Source organism: Mya arenaria, chromosome 13 (genome assembly GCF_026914265.1).
Source record: "Mya arenaria isolate MELC-2E11 chromosome 13, ASM2691426v1".
Classification (NCBI taxonomy): domain Eukaryota; kingdom Metazoa; phylum Mollusca; class Bivalvia; order Myida; family Myidae; genus Mya; species Mya arenaria.
Genome location: NC_069134.1, coordinates 20,318,937 through 20,339,072, shown reverse-complemented (window position 1 = coordinate 20,339,072; position 20,136 = coordinate 20,318,937). Strand labels below are relative to the sequence as shown.

The following is a 20,136-nucleotide window of genomic DNA, read 5'->3' as shown; positions in this document are numbered from 1 at the left end:
TCCATACATTTATTTTTTATAACCGTATTATCCATTTGTATTACAGATTTTAGTTAAACAATATTGAACATAAATATCAAAATAAATTAATTTTGTCAAATTTAATTGCATGTTTTACAGAAAGTTTAACAATGTGATAGAAATGAAGATCATCTCAGCCATTACAGGGATACAAATACTAGACAGTTATGTATATCGTGACTAAATGCTACTATCATAGAACTTTAATAACAAAATATACTTAAAACTGGAAATATGGATGAGATTAAAGTTATTGGTTCCATTAGAAATTGAGGGAATGTAATAGGAATCACAAGCATATAACTAAAAAGGGATCTAAACTGGCATCTGCGTATTGTTTAACGTTGAAGGGATCGAAACTGGTGTTTTTCATTTTTTTTGTATGTCCCGATAACATGCTTTAAAAATAGTGAAGAGTCGACTCATGTTCTGTTCACGATGAAGTGGCGGTATTCCCATTCTAATTTTTTCTTTTATACATTTACACTCACACAACTATAAACCCCATCTCTGACCCTTATGAACTAAAACCACTAATAATATTTAGTCAAGGGACATAATTATTGTTGGAAATGCATTACCATGGGTTCTCACAGCTGTGAATTGTTTATCCTGTAAAATAGCCTGGGGTCTGTTTGAGTACAAGTAACTCATACCCAAAGCACAGTAAAGGAGCTTAAAACTCTTTTGAAGTGTTTTCAAAGTTTTTTTTAAGTTAATTTTAAGGCATTTCCTACTGTTTTTGATGCAAATGTCTGAGCCGAAAACAATAAAAGCTTTTAATCCTAATTTTTAGGTTTAATCCTGAACTTTAGAGGCCCAGGTCCCAATTTCTCGGAACTTCTTAAGCTTAAAAGGCTTATTTCAATTAGCCAAAATACATAATTTAAATGAATTTTGTTAAATGAAAAATGGTTTATTGTAATTATTATAAAGATCATTCCTATTTTAAGTATAAAAACTCTTAAAGAATTTAATATTATGCTAGTATTGAAAAACAAAAAAAGTGTGATTAGCTTAATATTGTTATAAGAGACATAAGAAGTTTCGAGAAATTGAGGCCTGATTACTGATGATAAAAACATACAAAAAGTATTATACATATATGGCTTGTAGAAAAATATAGTGTTTGCAGAGAAATAGTGTTTTATTTATAAAAGCAAAATAATATGATATGAAAAACACTTTAAACTTGTAATACTTATATACGGTACCTTCTTAATTCAATATTTATACCAAGCCACTATATACCTAGTCTGTGTTTTCATTATCAACGCCATGCAATATGTAATACATTGTAAAATGGCCTGACTTACTAGCATTTCAGAATAGTTCCAAAGACTTTTTGTAGAATACAAAAAAAATGTAAATAATACTTTCTAATTAAACAATATCTAGGATGTCACAAAAATATAAATGACTTTGAACAAATAAAAACTACTCAAAACATATATAACACAAGAAAAATGTTTAGTACAAAACATTCTCAATGAGACATTTTTGATTTCCTGTCAACTTAATTTTCTTGGTATACAGTAAAACTGCGATCGCTCGAGGACGCCGGGGTGCGAGCTGAAACCTCGAGGGAACCGATGTTTTGAACGACCCGAGTTGTAATTTTCCAGTCTGTTAGGAAATATCTTTCAGTGTATATTAAGTTTGAAGTCGTCAAACAGGCGATTCACTATGACACTGATTATGTGTTGCGTTGTGGAAATCGCTCATATGTTCAAAGGCTGTTGTAACCTAGCAATTGTCTGTTTATTTTGGAACACTCGTTCAGGATAAAGTGTGAAATTATGACCTCAAGAGAGGTTTTGTGCATGATTTGTGTATTTGGGACCAACTATAGTGCTCGATTCTTGACTTATTTAGGTTTTCAATGCAGCGTCAGTATATTTTATATGAAAATAGAAGGAAAAATGTTCAAGACCAAGCTCCGACCTTGAGGAACCATGGGTTCTTGAATGACCGGCTGTTCGAAAGACCTCAGTTTTACTGAACAAATTAGTGCCACCAGTTCAACAGATGTACTGTATAATAGATTTTTAGAAACATCATTTAATAATATTATATGATAACGATAATGAAGAATATTTATTTTGAAAATAATAGTTAAATTTGTTAATTTAGACAAATTGTATTTGACTTCGGCAGTTAACCATTCCATTTATTTTGTAATATCGACTTAATAAGGACAATTCATGATCTATAATAACTGTTGTACGCTTGCTAATAAGAGGGCCCTTCATCTGTACTACTTGTAGTCTTTATCTGGTTATACTGAATATGCATTGAAACTACATGATGTTACAAAGATGTTTCTAACAGACGTATATTTACCATCCAATGACCTTAGTTAATATATTGGAAATCATTTTAAATACTGATGGTGAGACAGTCAAGTACATAACGTTATTGTAATATACATGTATAAATATATGTACAGTATCATTACAACTACCAGAACTATGCCGATGAATAAATGTGTTCGAAAGGAAATTTAGACCATAACTTGTCCTTTTATCATGTAAAATAAGGCAAACATGTGAACTGACATATTTTATGCATATTTTCCAAAAATCTAAAAATAGTTACAAATATCAAGTTTTTGTTTATATCATTGTTTTTGACTGAAAATTAAAGGAATTAGAAATTCTACCGCTTTTGAACCTAATCTACCACTTTTGAGACCTAAATCTATCTCTCGCCATTGCTAAAGGTTCACATATCTGAATAAGGGACCTTTAAAATGACCATTAAAATTGATAGATTAGCTGATGATACTGAAACATGATATTGTATGTACTTCTTTTAATCAGACAAAGTCATTATTATAAAATTCACTAAAATTATTCAGTAAATCTTATATACACCATGTGTCCCTGTGTACAAGAAAGTATGTGTATTCGCTTACTATAGAAATCCCATAAAACAGTAAAACTATTTCTTTTCCTTAAGATTAGGGATATGTGTATAAACTACGATATACATGTATTCAATATGAAAACATGTGTTTTTTTAATCAATCAAACAAAGAAAGATACATTGTTTATCACAGGGGGCAGAAACAAATTATTTTTGTTTATTCTAGCCTATATGTATATATATAGAGAGAGTATATATACATATAGGATAGAATAAAAAAAAAAATGTTTCTGCTCCCTGTGATTGTATATAGTAGAATTTTGTACAAAACATCAAATCAACAACAACAAACTTAACATATAGAACATTCACAGTTAAAAGCAATTGATATTTCATGAGTCCACTTCTTTAGACATAAGAATATCATTCAATGATGAAAAAACCCATTAAGTAATAGTAAGTCTATTTTTGATCTTCTAAAGTAAAAAGGTTGGCACAAAAATCTAGAACTAAGAAGACCAAAAATAAATGCTTATTTTTTATTGTTCGGTGCAAAATGCCCATCAAATGTCTCTACACTAGTCAGTGTGCATGCACAAGCTTCTAAATCACTTACTTAATGAAGTAAAAAAAAACACTAAATGGAAATCTGGGGGTTAATTTCTTTACTAAAAGGAAATTTGGCACAATATGTTCCGAGTTAGATTGGAACATGTTTTTACCGAGTGGGAACCAAATAATGAAGTCATGTCTGTGAAGAGTTCTCAACAGTTTAGCGTGATACTAAATATAAATGGCTGATAGGCAATTACATAATGGATGTAAATAAAGGTTATAATCTAAATCTAGTTTCCTCTACTTTGCCATTTCTGACTGTCAATAAATTTTGCAAAAATTCAAAAGAAAAAAGCATAATTTTGATGGACAACAAAGATTTTGGTGCCCGCCCTATTTTTTGATTTCAGGAAAATGAATATCTAAAAATTTTATTATTCAAATAAAAATTTATCTAAAAAATAAATTTGTCTAAAAATTGAAAAAAATCTTGAGCAAATAAAAGCGTTTCCCTTAGTAAAGCAAAGCTTGAAGCCTGGAGCAAAAGTTTCTAAGAAAAAACCCTAGAGGCCCTCTTAACTAACGTCATTTACTGACCTAACAATACTGATTGTCAGTGACTTATAGACATCATAATACATGAACCAAATTGAGGAAACTGCTCGGCCAGAAAACATAGTGTACAAACTTTCCTATCAGCATTCAAAGAGCAGCAAACATTGACATTTTTATCAGGAAACAAAAATAGCAAAGGTCTGTACATATATGCTTCAGTATTACAGAACAGAACAGAACAGTAAAATATTTGTTCAGAAAATAACCCTGTTTGATAATTAAATTTAAAACTTAGAATGGTACTGAACTTTTGGAAATTCTAATCACTGGTTGTGAGGACTGATAGAATCAATCCCTTCGTTTCCTAACCTGGCAGTTTCCCCAAAAGATAAGTACATTTACTACATAGGATTACAATTATGTAACAGATAACAAAATAATACACTCAATATACAATAACATCAAAACATTGCAGTGAATACTCTGCTTTAATAGCTATCAACTTTGCGTGAAGATTAATCGGAATAAAACCACTCCTAGTAAACATTTGATTAGTTGTTTTAATACATAATACAAAGTTACTATACCCTAATTTCTGAACTATAAATATGTGGTATTAAGACAAAGTTTAATGTTATTATTCTTGACAAGGTTGTTTTCTGCTTTGTTTTTTCAATCTTAATTCCACTTAGTATACATTAATTTTGAGACTTAAAGGGAGTGACATTAGTTTGATCAGTGATAATATTTTAACTGTTTTTTAACATTTATAATATGTTTTCCAAATATATGTTCTGAAACCGCCAAGAAGTCGTCAGGGTTTTCTAAACATGAAAAGATTATACCGTAAGTATCTTCTATGGCCGAGAGTGTAAGATAGACCTGAGCGTAGGGTGTTTTGGCAAAACACCCTGCGCGAGGGTCGGGATGACTCTATCTTACACGAGCGGCTATGGTAGATGCTTTTTCTCCCATCTCAGTTAAACAAAATTAAGTAAAAATGTATTTTTTTGCTAGAACTCTTTTGTGCTTAGTGAAAATAATTGCGCACGGATATGCGATAATTCGTGGTTGTAATGGATATTTGCGCAGTGATTCAGAGTATGTAAATGGTCTGATCGGTCTTTAAATAGTTCTAAGAAGAGAGAAGCATTATTTCTTGAAAGGTGCGTGAAAACTGTTTTCTGGTGACATTTGAAGCGAGAAATAATTATTTAGCGTTCTAAATATTGCCACAAGACAAGGTTTCCATGATGCGCTACAGACGACAGTCTTCAACAAGGGAGGTAATTACACTGTGGTGACCATTAAAAGAAGTTCCATCCGGGCATTTTATCTTCGCCCGTGGGCAAGATAAGAATTTCTAGCATGGTTAAATTAATGGATCTATTTATCTGAGGTGGGAGGAATCAAATTATAAAGTCGTTGTTGTGAGATGTTAAGCATGGCATGAAAATGGGTTAGACATGTGACAGGATTCATTTAACCCACATTATTAACCACCCGAGCGCAGGGTGTTCTGGTTATCTTGGCTACATGTACCTATATGCCAGGTGGGAATTCCCATTTCAAGCACACTCACTTTAGTCAAGTTCCCCAGAAATGAAACATACACAGTTAACAAAACATATTGCTTATAGAGATAACATATTTTAAGTTTTGTTGAAATGCATACATACCCAAAACTTATTACTTGTATAATTTTTAAATATGTTTTACAAACTACTTTCACTCCCTTTGAATCGATTAACAATTAAATAAGATAAGGAAGGACACAATAAATAAATATCTGAACCAATTCGAACACTTTTGTAAAATATTACAATTGAAACAAAGGTAAAAATAACAGTATTTCTACAATTTCTACCCAATATTGCAAAAGAACACAATCAATATCACCTAACCTTTTGATATATAAATACTTTTAACAACAAAAACACTTTTCAGAAATATAAAAGTAGCAAAATATATATCTTCTTAGAAAATATCATTTTATTAAACTGTTTTGATCGGAGTTCATAATCTGTCAAGGTTTTTCTTTAAAGACCACACTTGTTAAAACTTAAAATTAGATAAGAATGCTCGTCTGTTGTTTATTAATTGAAAAAAGGGGTATAACTCATCAATTACAAAAGCCAGAGTTCCGGTCCTTGCTGTACATGCGTGTATTCTCTCCGGCAACCCATGTTCTATTGTTCATTTTGATATCGATCTTGAACGTCTTTTGAGGTATCGCCAGATTGAAGGGTTTTGCACGACAACATTGTGATCACTGACACTGACACCAAGGCTTTCACAATACCAGGACTCTTTCTTTTTTCAAAAAAGAGACAAGCTAAAATGAGTTAACAAAATAATTCTCTAAAAATATATTGTAAATATTTATTGACCACTAAATGATTATTTATGTATTTGGTCCACGTAACATGATTTTGTGTCAACAAAGTTAATACTATCAATACAGTAAGTTAAAGTTTTATTCCCAGTTCTTCTATCCATTTGAGGCCTTCTTGTGTCGTAGCTGAAAGGTAAATTAAAAATACACATGAGCTGATGTAAGAAATATCAAGATATTAGGTAAAATAACCACTAACAATTGTCTCCCTTAAGTCAGTTTTTCTCATCCAATCATTGGACATAATGTTATCCAAAGTTATGGCACCTACTTCATATAGACATATGGGAAATAATTTTACAACAATTCATGTCAAAAATGTTCATTGTTTGAAATTATTACCAATATGAAAGTTTTTGCTTGCCAACTCCTTTGCCATTGACTACACTGAAGCAAGTTCAATATTTCTATATTTTCTAAAAAGCCACATAAACAGATGAGATACAAGCAAGAACCACAAGAGATTATACCCCTGGGTTTGTACTCGCATCCGATATATCCTTCATATCCAATGTCCTCAAGGAGCTGGAAGATGTACTTGTAGTTCACCTCCCCATTCAGGTCCGGCTCCCCACGGTCAGGCACTTGGGCAATCTGGATGTGACCTAAAGTGTTGATGCATGTTGATAATATGCTACTGGGCAAGTGTTATTCAAGCTGTGTGGACAACCATCAATAACACTTGTTGTTCACCCTTCCTTTTTTGGTGGGTCAACTAGTGGTCAACAACTTGGGCTATATGGATGTGACCTGTATAGGGTCAATTTAGAATATTGAGTCATTATTGGTGACATAAATAACATTGCTGTTTCTAATTCACTTGATCAAGCTATCTGGATTTGACCTGTAATATAAGTAGATTTATGATACAGGGCAAGTATCAATCAACCTTAGTTGGCAAAATTCAACATATCAAACATTATGGGCTTGAGGTAAGGCACTATCTAGATGTGACCAGAAATATTGCATTCAATATATTCCATACAGGCTTATCTACAGTTCACCCTTCAGCTTTGTTGAGACGTTCCTGCTACCTAAATGTGCAAATGTGCCCTGCATTATCGGTGACATAAATAACAGCACTATTAGCGGATGCCAGCACTCGCCTCTTGTCAATTATGGGGAAGTATACTTATACAATTATTTTAGATAGAGATATGGGCCTTAACATTTATGTGCACATTGCCTGTTGCATGATCATGTGTACCAAGTTTCATAAGAACATCTTGATCTTTTTTTTAGTTATGGCCAATGTTAATGTTTTTGCATGAAGATTCTGATGCCAACAATGACTAAACGACCATACTTACACTTTTTCTTTAACCTAGCAAACAAATTATGCCTCACAAAGCATTTACACATAATGTTTTTACAACATTTTTTTTCAGAAACAAGTCCATAAAAAATCGTTACAAACCAGAGTATTTAGAAACCAGAGTATTTAGAAAAAAGTTGACATTTTTGGTACCGTAACAGTTACAAAACAGACCATTATAACTTAAATTCACAACTTACACTAAAGTCTTCTCTTTTTGATTAAAATCTCACACTAGTATTTGTTTCCATGCAATAGTAAGTGTTTATGTTTGGACTTCTGAAAGATTAAGTCAGCAGGCCTTAAGCACAGCCTGCAGGCATCGCCAAGTATATGTCTTAACATTCATAGAATTCAGCGCAAATTTCTATCGAATGCCTCTATATATTATATATGTGTGTGCATGTTCCAGCTTCTAAATAACTCTTTCAATAAAACTTCTTATCAATAACTATATGATTTATAGTTCCGTGATAAAACCAAGCAATGTCTTAAAGGAAATTTAGCCGTTGTTTTTGTTATTAATTACCCGGGTAGCAATTTGGTGGTTGTTACAGCTTAATGAATTTTTGGTTTTCAGAGCTCTTTTAAATTATCAGATCAGTCTAGCAATCACAATGGCAGCTGCATGAGTCTGAACATTACGTTTCTACAACAGTTGTATAAGGGAAGTAATTTGTGTTTACCTATATAAGGAAGATACTTCTTCAGGTTGCCAGTGAGATCTCCTGATATGATTTGAGCATGAAACACATCCTGGAATAAAAATAGGCGTTAATACAGAAACTAACACATCCTGAATTAAACATGCAGAAACACATGACATATTTATTACACTAATATAAGCAGAACAGAACACTATTGATATTGCTCAAATAATACAAGTCAGTTCTTATACGTTAAGCCTGTAAAAAATCTTGGTCTTGTGCATATTTTATAGCTTTTAAAATTTATACTTAATAAAGATAAACAGTAACGACCTTTTATATAAATATATATATATATATTCTATAGATAATCTAGTCAATATTGTGCTACCCAGATGTTAAATTGTTCTGTAATTTACTTATAATTTACTAATAGTTCGCTTGTTTGCCTTAAGTACATTGTTAAATAAGCTATTGTAAATGCTTGAACTTGCAGTAATACTGGCTTATTTCAATTATGTATTGTTTGATATTGTTTGTTATACTTCCTTATATAAACTTTCCTCATCTTCTTCTATTTATCTTCTAGTCTAAGTAAACACAATCATAATATGCTAATAGCGAATTCAAATTCCTTTGTTAAGCCACTCACTCACAGATTTTATGTCTGCAATGATTTCCTCACTTAGTGGACAATGAATAACTTGACATTCTTTTGTTAACACCAAACACCAACTGCTTCTCAAAAGTGTGTTAAATCTGCATTAAATGCAGCAGTATTGGCACTGTATTTAAAGCATATTTGTTCTTACAGAGTGAATTAAAATCTAGAAAATATGCCAGTTTTTGTAACTGAAGCACATTCAGTGTGTGTATTACACGTGATAAATTACATCATATATGCTACGTCAGAAGGCAAAATTTTGCTTAAATTGAAAACTTAAATCGAAGATAACTTTTCTTTTACTACACCATATTAAATGAAACAAAGGGCAGTCTAAGCCGCTTAAGGAGCCACGCCTTCAATTTATTACCGGAGTTTGATAAGGTGATTCCTTTCATCAAAAACTTCGACAAATCTGTTTCCAAAATAATATTTTGATAGTGCTCCATCAGAGGGCTTTATTGTGAAAAGGTTTGTCGAAGTGTTTCAAGAAACTATACTCTCAATCAAACTCTGGTAAAAGACCGAATGTGGGGCTCCGTAGGGGCGTAGACTGCGCTATGTTTCATTTAAAATGGTTAAGAAACAGAAAAGTTATCTTTGTTTCAAGACTTCATTCGAAGCAAAATATTGCCTTCCGACATAGCATTTATGACAAAATTTATCACGTGGTATAAACACACTGACATTTATTCTGCTCCAAAGGTGTATTTATTTCGGACAACAAGTGCATTTATGCCCTTAAGCGCATTTTTTTCTGCATTAAAAGTGCATTTCTCTGCATTAAAAGCACATTTTTTTCTGCATTTTAAGCAAATTTCTTTTCTGCCTTTCAAGCACATTTGAGAAAGGCATACCAGACATTCATCTAACAGAATTTGGTAATTTTCCGTCGCATTGGAGAACAGGGGCCATGATTACAAGCCGTCTCAAGGCAATATAAATACACCTTTAGGGCAGAATAAATATGCTTCAGACCAAAGAGGCAAAGCGACAGATTTTCATTTCATTGTATCTTTCCTTCTAATTGAATACTAAAGATGAAATTTGCTGAATTGTATGACTACCGTAAATGACTGGGTATAAGACGATAGGGGGTATTAGACGCAGGGGAAAAAATCTGTGAAAAATCCGAGAAAAAAACTTTTAATCTATGTTTTTGGTTAAAAGACGCATAGAAAAAATGTCAAAATCGTCTGGCATTTACAGCCACCTTGTTTGTTGACAGTGACAAAAAAATTTTTTTTCGTGAAAATGGCGATGGTTATCTTTAAAACCATACAACCATACTGTTTAGAATGAAAAGTTGTTATGCAAAAAATATTTTGACAATGCCCAACTTTGCTTTTTTATATGTAAGTTTGATTATTGTTTAATTCAATTTATTATTCAAAATAATATTGAATGCCGTAATTCACAAGAGTTCGGACACCATAAATTATTTTTTTTCTCCCTCCGAATACATAGAAAATTATCGTTTTTACATTTTATTTACATGTTTGTTTAACCTGCCTTTTTTCTTCATGTTTGCTTTTTACCACTTATTAATTTATCCGTAGTAATCAATGGTCATAAACTTATTTATTACGCCTACATCAAGTTAATTAAAACACCATTTTATACATGCACTGAACTGAATAAACACATTCTATCGGCTTCAGATCAAAGAGTCACACTGTGTGACGTCACATAACTTACAGTTATACCCACGAGGATCTCGTGGAGAGCATGGACATTGCTATGCAGGATTAATGTATAGCTGTACGATTATTGCTTCATATAGTCGTGTGGTACAAGTTTGAAAGCTTATTGGCAGATCGTTTTACAAACATGCCATGTCGATGTTTTCTTAATCCCTTGATTGCCCTTGTTCTTTGTTTAATCCTCAAATAAATATATCACACTTCCTTTTCAACAGGCAATAAATCGTTTAGGATGGGTAGTAACTAATTAAATTGTCACAGTGGTGTGTATACGGTTAGGTAATCTAGCCAGGCATTGATAAAAATCAATAATCTTCGTCTGTGAAACTTGGTAACTATGAAAGTTATGATTGATGTCCTTTGGGTGTCCGAAAATTAAGTACGCAAAATAAATTATTTTGGGAAATAATTATGGGTGTCCAAATATTTAGAGTGTCCGAACTCTTAGGTGAATTACGGTAACTTTAATCGAAAAATATTTTTGTTGAAATTATAAACGTCTTACGATATACCGTATCCCAATCTTCAACTGCCGTTTAAACCGTATATACTCGATCAATATGACGCGAGTAACATCCCTTTCTACATAAATCTAAACAAACTTTCGGCTTGAAATCGACCTCAGAAAAAAAGTTCAAAAAATTGTTACTGGGTATTATACGCAGGCATTTTTTTGCATCAAAATCTGAGGGAAAAAAGTGCGTCTAATACCCAGTCATTTACGGTATTTGAAATTGTACAAATCTTTAGATTTGTTTTTGTAAAATATATCCATCATGGAATAAAATTGATCTTTGTAATTTAATAAAAGTGCTCTTCTGAGTCTGAGTCTAATGGGTCTAGCGAACACCAGCGGGAAGCCTAAAAAAATTGTGAGTCAAAATCATACTTACAAACTGCAATTTCAAATTTGGGTGGTTAACCTTTTTGATATACTCAACACCTGAAACAGGAAAAACAATAAAGTTTCTTAAACAAATGATTTACACCTGATAATTATCTTTATTATTAAAACAAGGCAAACATCTAGAGAGATCTAGATTATGATAGAATAATTTCCTTATGGCAGATTAAGTGGTAGTCTAAGATCATATTAATGCTGAAGGTCAAAACATTAGAACTCACTTACTTGAAAGGTAAAAGGCAAGGCAATTACAATACCAATAATTGAATAAATTATGTTCTAAACATACAAACTAAATCTATAAGTTTTTATTTCCTAGACCATTATTTGATATTATTCAATACCCTCATATACATATTTGTAATAAATATGTGTAACAACAATAATGTTCCCTACCAGTATGAAAATTACTGAGGAAGTAGTTTGGTGCTGTAATGCGGGAGTTTAACGGCTCTATCAGACACATTATGCCTTCCTGAAAATAGAAAAAGCAATTCTATATACGGTGTCTGAAAAGATTTCTTTTAAAAACCCATCCCATGGTTACTGTAAATTGTTATGATATTTTACTAACCAATGAAGACATGACTTTTAAACCTAGTGAAATATCAATTTAGACATGTTTGTCAAAGATACATTAATCAGAAAATTGGCTAACACCAAAAATAAAATCATGATATTAACAAATTGTGACAACATTTTACAGTACAATACTTTAAATACTTCATCATCAAGCTGACAGTTATCTTATTCTTTAACACAAATTATACTAGAAGTAAATTCACTTATGAGGCATTCCTTTAATGAGTACTTGCAACATTTCCTGCAGTGCTTGTCAGAGGTTTATCAATAATAATTATAACTACATGATAAGCTAACTGTTTGAAACATTGAAATCACAACATCATTATTTCACTGTTTTCAGGCATTTTAATAATTACCGGTAACCTGTTACACTGTGAGAAATGAACAAAAGCGCAACAATGCTGGGGAAAATCAATTTTGTATGATGTTAAATTTACAGCTAAAAGTAAAACTTTAATTTGCAAATAAATAATGTTAACTTGTCATTTTTTAATAAATAACAAGCATGATGTAAAATGAAAATTATTGCTGCAGTGTATGAGTGAAATAAGTTTCAACTAGTATATACAAACATTTCACATAGGGTAAAGCCATTTGTGAAATACAACTCTTGGTTGACGAAGTGAAATATATTGCTATCTTACACCGGAAAAACCATTCGTCTTTAATATGATACACAACAAGCTTGTACCTTCTGTAGCCTCTCAGCAGCGAAGCGTAGGTTGTCTAGATATGTTTCCTCCATCTCCTCATGTTTGTACCTCGATGTACGCCCGGCCATTATATGCATCCTGGCAGGGGAAATTATTTACATGGTTAGATAAAAACAGCTTTTAGATTCTCATCCAAATCTTTTAAAAATGGGGCAGGTTGGTAAGAAACATAGTCGGTTAACTCAAAAATAGGAATTAAGATGCTAAAGTCTTGTTATTCGGCTCATGTATCTAGGCCAAACAAGTAGGTTTGTTTAGGGTAACATCTTGTCCAGAAGCAGGTAGGGTAGGTAGGCTTTTCAAAAAAGAATAAAAAAATATTAGGCTATATGTAAGAATGTTATTGTCATGGGAAATGGTATAAATGTAATCTTCAGTATAAAGCTTTAAAGGTTTTTAAACTACATAATTATAAAAACACACACTATGACTAACAATAAATAAAAAAAAATTGTTTTTTCAATTAAAAAAAAATACAGATGAACAATAAAAACATTAGTGCGCCTATTCGTTGTTATGGTCAGGTAACCTGAACCAAAACAAAAGCTGTCACAAAGACAGCCCGCTCGACTATTCCACCGCTTTTCAGTATAAGGTTTGGTGAAACATGCATGAATCACTGTAAAATTAGATTAGATTTCAATGCAATACATGATGTATTTGCTTAGATATTAACATAAATGTGGTTACATGCAAAATTTTAACCAGAATTACTAAGTCGAATAATAAATGGCAATTATTTTGCATTAAATCCAGAGTTATCTAACTTGGTTAATTAAGTAGGTTGGATGGTTGAGTACCATTGTATAAAGTCTCAATGCAATACATTCAGTAGTTGCTGAGATATTAACCTATGTGTGCTTACATGCAAAACCTTAACCAGAATTTCTAAGTCGCATAAAAAAGGGCAATTATTTGCATTAAATGCAAACTAGAGTTATCTAACTTGGTAAATAAAGTAGGTTTGATGGTTGAGTACCATTGTATGAAGTCTCAAAGCAATACATCAAGTAGTTGCTGAGATATTAACCTAAGTGTGCTTACATGCAAAACCTTAACCAGAATTTCTAAGTCAAATAATAAAGGCCTATTATTTGCATTATATTTAGTTATCTAACTTCATTAATTTAGTAGGTTAGATAGTTGGGAATACATACCCAAAGTTTCAATGCAATAAATGATGTATTTACTAAGATAATGACTTAAAGGTGCTTACATGCAAAACCTTAACCAAGGTGTGACGCCGACGCCGATGCCAATGCCAGGGTGAGTAGTATAGCTCTCCTTATTCTTCAAGTAGTCAAGCTAATAAAACAAGAGGCCCAAAAGGGCCTATGCTCTACTGGCATGGCTTTTGTGGTCATATCAATCCAGAGCATGTATGTATGGGCAAAAGGCAACAGACATATACTTTATGTTTTGTGTTTGGGTTACCTGAAAACGTAGCACGTTCAACATCTGAGCCCAGAAAGTATTGTAAGCAGATTAGTTGCATGAACTATTTTAATATGTGCCAAGTAAAAGTCATCTGACAAAAAAAAAAATGCTTTCAAAACTGTACTCGTAGTAAAAATTTCTGTAGTTTTAGAAGTTAAAAAAAGTTGGTCAAAAGGTCAAAGTCAAGGGCATCCTAGGACAACATTGATCAATTTGAACAAACATTCACAATCAATTGTGCTGAGATGGATGCACGAACACACAAAAAGATTTTCAAACCTTTCCAGATTTATGTTTACCAAACCTGTGAACCCTGGGTGTGGCCAGTAATGACACCAGGTGCATAACTTAAACATTCACAACCAATTTTGTTAAGATGAATGTGCAAACTACAGAACTTAAAGCTAAAAAATGGCCTTTGGGCTTTCAACAAGAACAAGGCAGAGTAATTCACAAAATCAGCTGCAGAAGCAAAAAGCAAATTGTCTCTCAAAATCCTAGACTTGCAAATTGTCTCCCTTAACTCTAGACTTGAATTTACATGTACATGTAAACTTGGCTAAAAATAGAATTCGCTCATGCAGACCTGGCTAAAAATAGAAAGCATTTCTTTAAAACTTTCATGGCCTATAATCTAGGCATTTATGGACGGTTCTGGCTGGTATTCGAAAGGAACCGAGCTCTAATTGATATCTATATACTGTACAAGTTTCATTGAGATACAATCAAAACTGAAGACTATATCGTGTTCACAAGCAATTGTTTACAGACGCACGACTGCATGGACGCACGAACTTTCATGGCCTATAATCTAGGCATTTATGGACGGATCTGGCTGGTTTTCGAAAGGAACCGAGCTCTAATGGATATCTATATACTGTACAAGTTTCATCGAGATACAATCAAAACTGAAGACTGTATCGTGTTCACAAGCAATTGTTTACAGACGCACGGACGCACGACCGCACTGACGCACGGACGCACGGATGCACATACTACGTACACATTACCATCGCATAAGCTCTTCTGGCCTTTGGCCAGTAGAGCTAAAAATTAGGCCCTAATGTAATGACTATTAATTAGTCAAACTGTCCTGGGTTACCAAACTAATACTCTTTTATATTTCATCCAGTTTAAACATTTAATGATTTTTTACTATATATGCCTGCATTTACCTTCAGATTAAATATTTGTAATGCTCATCCAACAAACAAAAAAACACCAAAAAAAATGCAATTTATATAGATTCTTAATATTCACAAAAATGTTCCCACTAATCCTTTGGGCATGTTGCAATTGGATTTCAATCTTGGCCTGAGGTCTGTCACTTAGCTATGGAGAAATGTCTTCTCACCGTTTACAGTTGAGGCAGTTGGCATACTCTATGGCCATTTCCAGCTGCATGCGGAAGTCTTGGACACGGTCCGGGAGAGCTGCCATGCCTAGCTCACCCTTCTCCATCTTACCTGAAATAAAATCATTTTCTTACATACAGATGATACTATCCTTATGAGTCATACATATGCAAGGCCTAAGCACAAAGCAAGCCTATTTCTATATAAAAGTCTGATGCATTCGTTTTTCTCAAGTAACAAAGGATCATATCTCAGTGAGTATTTAAGCCAGAGTTTCCAATTTTCTAATTTGACCAAGTGACATAACTCAGTATTTTGGACAGTCACCATTTTTCTCTGTTAACCAAGTGACATAACTCAATGAGTATTTTAGCATTATCCATTTTTCTCTGTTAACCAAGACTTGGTGACATAACTCAGTGGGTATTTTAGTCAGTCTGTGTTTTTCTCTGTTAACCAAGTGACATAACTCAGTGAGCATTTTAGCCAGTCTCCATTTTTCTCTGTTAATCAAGTGACATACTTCAGAGAGTATTTTAGCCAGTCTCCATTTTTCCCTGTTAACCTGCAAGTGACATAACTCAGTGAGCATTTTAGTCAGTCTCCATTTTTCTGTTAACCAAGTGACATATCTCAGTGAGCATTTTAGCCTGTCACCATTTTTCTCTGTTAATCAAGTGACATAACTCAGTGAGAATTTTAGCCAGGCTCCATTTTTCTCTGTTAATCAAGTGACATAACTCAGTGAGAATTTTAGCCAGTCTCCATTTTTCTCTGTTAATCAAGTGACTTAACTCAGTGAGCATTTTAGCCAGTCACCATTTTTCTCTGTTAACCAAGTGACATAACTCAGTGAGAATTTTAGCCAGTCACCATTTTTCTCTGTTAATCAAGTGACTTAACTCAGTGAGCATTTTAGCCAGTCACCATTTTTCTCTGTTAACCAAGTGACATAACTCAGTGAGAATTTTAGCCAGTCTCCATTTTTCTCTGTTAATCAAGTGGCATAACTCAGTGACAATTTTAGCCAGTCTCCACTTTTCTCTGTTAATCAAGTGACATAACTCAGTGAGCATTTTAGCCAGAGTGATGGAACTATACACAAGACTTATAGTGTTAATTTAAAACAGTTGACATGTTTTCAGTTATGACCATGGTAAATGTTGTTGTTTTTTAAACCTGAGTCACTGGAAATAAGCCTATAAGCAACGTTTATCATCATAATATTCATCAAGTTACGCACATGATGAAAGCTTTTAAAATTGGACAAAAATTATCATCATTTATTTTTGAAGAAGTAATAAAAGAGAAAATTGCTATGAAATCTAATTAGTTTTATGAGTAGAGTTCTCTGTCAAATGTTTAGTGAACTCAAGAGGTTGTCCCCTCAAAGGCCTTTGTGGAAGTCTTTAACACTAATGATAATTCAAGAAAGTCCTTGTTCACTGTTTCTCAACTTTTATTCACCAGCTGAATAACAAACGGCTGTCAATTCGAGACTGATAAAAACAAGTAACAAGTAAAACAAGAAAGCTACACATGTATAGAACAAACTAGGAATTACCAAATTGCAAATTACTGACAATATTTCAAGACATTTCCAAGAGCTATGCATAAGAATTATGCTTGAATAGGTGTCAATCGACAAACAATCCATCAGCGAATTTTGAAAGGATTACAGAGATTAAGCAGGAAGGCTTGATATTAGAAGATAGGTAGTTGGGATTAAATGAAGCCATATATGAGCCAACTAGATTATAACAAACTGTTATAAATTATTCAACAAACATCTTAATGAAAACAGTCTAGAAACCGATTGTTATATAATAAAATATACATGTTGCATTTTATTCACATGTCCAAAATTAAACAATATTTTGAAAATAAGTTCTTTAGATGTTTTTGTCCAAGTTACATCACAATATCAGGATTAAAGTTTGTTTTAATTATAAATGTGCAAGTAAATTAGAGGCACTAATATTATATGCAGAGTCTGATTTCAGCTTCAAAATCTGTATACTGGTTAGGTACCCCTTTTTGCCTGAAAATTATAGTATTTCTTGAATAACTTGACAAATACTGAATATCTCCTGAAGACATTTAACAGTGAAAGTTAATCTCCAGATTTAAAAGTTTGTGCGGTAAGATTTATAGTGTATGCTGATTTTAAGAGCAAATTCACATGCCAAACATACTCATTCTCATTCACTGAAACGACAGTGTACTGCACCAATACTTCACCCACTATAAAAAAAATATTTAAATACCTCAAAAAAATAGGAGCTGATGAACTACAAAATATTTAATTTCTTTCTATTTTCTATAAATCCGAACATGTTGCTCTGTTTTAACAAGTATTTTCAGGGATTTTTTTTTCCATTTTGATGAGCGGTAAAAAAATGATAATCCCCTACTGGAAAAAAAATATCAGGCAACCTGGTGCAATTTCAATATTGATAATAAATTGCTTATTTTCAGATTTTTTTAGTTTTACTATTTTGAAGATTCATTTGAACACACACTTCTATTTGTATGAAAAGTAATCACAATGGAACTGTTAAACACAGGATTTGCCAGGTGGGCGAATAATTGCTGAGGGCGAAAAGGTGGTCCCTATCCAGTATAATACATTTGAAATATTTTAAAGTAAATACCAATATTCAACATTCATGAAGCATCTATAGTGTTTCATGTGAGATTAACAACCAAAAACTGTTGACAATTTATATAAATAGATAAATACATATAGTTATTATTGCTTATGATGATCATAATCCAATGCAAATAATGACTACTTCAGAAGTCAAGAATGACCAGCATTAGTTAGGCAACCAAATCATGAAAACGAGGGACATTCAAGTCTTGGTAAACTACTTGCAATATTATTGTGAATCCATCGAACTGATATTTCATTCATCTGATTAACCAGACCTATTTTTCAGAAAGTGAAATAATAATTATATAAATTTATAAAAAAATAAACAACTGATGCTATTTTAAACCAAAGATCTCTAATAAAAATTGTCCATCGGAATCAACATCAAAGTTACTTCAAATGAGGCAAAACATGTCATTAGATGATTAAACAAGAGAGAACTTTAGTGTTACTTAAAATGCCCATCAGGGTAACATTTGAGGTGTTTCTCTGAAATTACTCTTGAACAGGATTATAAAGTTATATTTTATAAGCATTTTCATTCTAATATATTTAGTAGTACAACACTACAAGTACTTGTCTGTATGGAATAAAGGAAGTAATCAATTTTAATCTCAAGGAAGTTAAATGACAAAAGATTCGAATTGTGTATCATCATAGTGCATTTATCATGACTTGTTTATAAAGGCTACTATTAGATAAAATCCTCTACACAAAAGTAAATATGACATAAGCCAACTGATGATAAAAAGCTTTAAGTCCAATAATAGCGGTATTTAAAGGGACAGTCTGTCCTCTTATTATGGTGATTAAGAAATGGAATAATTTCAACATGCGTGTCACATAAAGACATGCTATTAATACAATAATTTATCACTCCATTCCAGTGTTTTTCACGATACACACCGCTCAAATATGCAGTATGGTAATATAAAAAGATTTAATAGATTGCCCTGATATTTTAAAGGTTCATTGGGCCATTTCCATCTCTTTTTTGGTTTCAGTCTTGTCTATGGAAAAGACAACATGCATTAAGGATTAAATATTTCGACAACTATGTGCACAGTGACAATTAATGTGTGCAGTGTAAGCAGTTAATGTGTCCAAGGAAAAGCAGATGTTTTACTAGTTTTGACATGTATATACACCTTATAGTCCATATAATGAGTGGTTAATTAAATCCCTTAACATGGCTAATACTCCTTCATAAAGAGTTGATGAACTTGATGACCTAGGTATTTGATGTAATTTCACAACTCTTTCACAGACAAAGACTGATAAACTGATGTTCTACACATGTATAGAGATTAAACCCAGTTTATTATACTCATTTTACTTTAGTATAAAAAACCTACACATTTTATGATCAAGCAAATTGACTGTACTATTCATTTAGACTAAATCGTGATATTCCAGGAAGCTATATCAACAATGCCATTCAATACTTATTCCCTCACCTGGCCAGTTGTTGATGAGAACGTGCTGAAGCCCCGCCTCCTTGCAAGCCTCCCCCAACTCCTCTGACCCTTCTGCATAGGGAAATGTACATTCCACATACTTAAAACCTGCATCCTTCGCGGCTTTAAATCGTCCCACCATGGAAGGAATCTCTTGGAAGAGCATCGAGATGTTAGCTGCAAACTTGAGCGGCATTTTTACGACGTTGTCACACCTTTGAATAGTTAAATTTCGTTGTAAAATAAAAGTGCAATCTATATATATATATATGTCAATTTTCTGTTATCATTGCTAGTTCAAAGGTT

The 20,136-nt window shown here is 32.6% G+C and overlaps 1 protein-coding gene across 1 annotated transcript; it reads right to left on the bottom strand.

Annotated features, from left to right (window-relative positions):
• On the bottom strand, window positions 1-20,119 carry LOC128213982 (putative hydroxypyruvate isomerase). Its single transcript, XM_052920132.1, has 8 exons — window positions 19,831-20,119; window positions 15,717-15,828; window positions 12,904-13,003; window positions 12,024-12,102; window positions 11,617-11,666; window positions 8,396-8,465; window positions 6,865-6,999; window positions 1-6,520 (listed from the first exon to the last, which is right to left on the bottom strand). The coding sequence occupies exons 1-8, from the start codon at window positions 20,024-20,026 to the stop codon at window positions 6,468-6,470; spliced, it is 795 nt and encodes a 264-aa protein (XP_052776092.1). The 5' UTR covers window positions 20,027-20,119; the 3' UTR covers window positions 1-6,467.
• Between the last annotated feature and the right edge of the window lie 17 nt (window positions 20,120-20,136).

Excerpts from the sequence above, each read along its gene's own strand:
- LOC128213982 (XM_052920132.1), bottom strand. The coding sequence starts at position 20,026 with ATGCCGCTCAAGTTTGCAGCTAACATCTCGATGCTCTTCCAAGAGATT. Across the intron at positions 15,829-19,830 it reads TCTCATCAACAACTGGCCAG|GTAAGATGGAGAAGGGTGAG; the intron begins GTGAGGGAATAA and ends ATTTTATTTCAG. Across the intron at positions 6,521-6,864 it reads ATGCGAGTACAAACCCAGGG|CTACGACACAAGAAGGCCTC; the intron begins GTATAATCTCTT and ends TTTACCTTTCAG.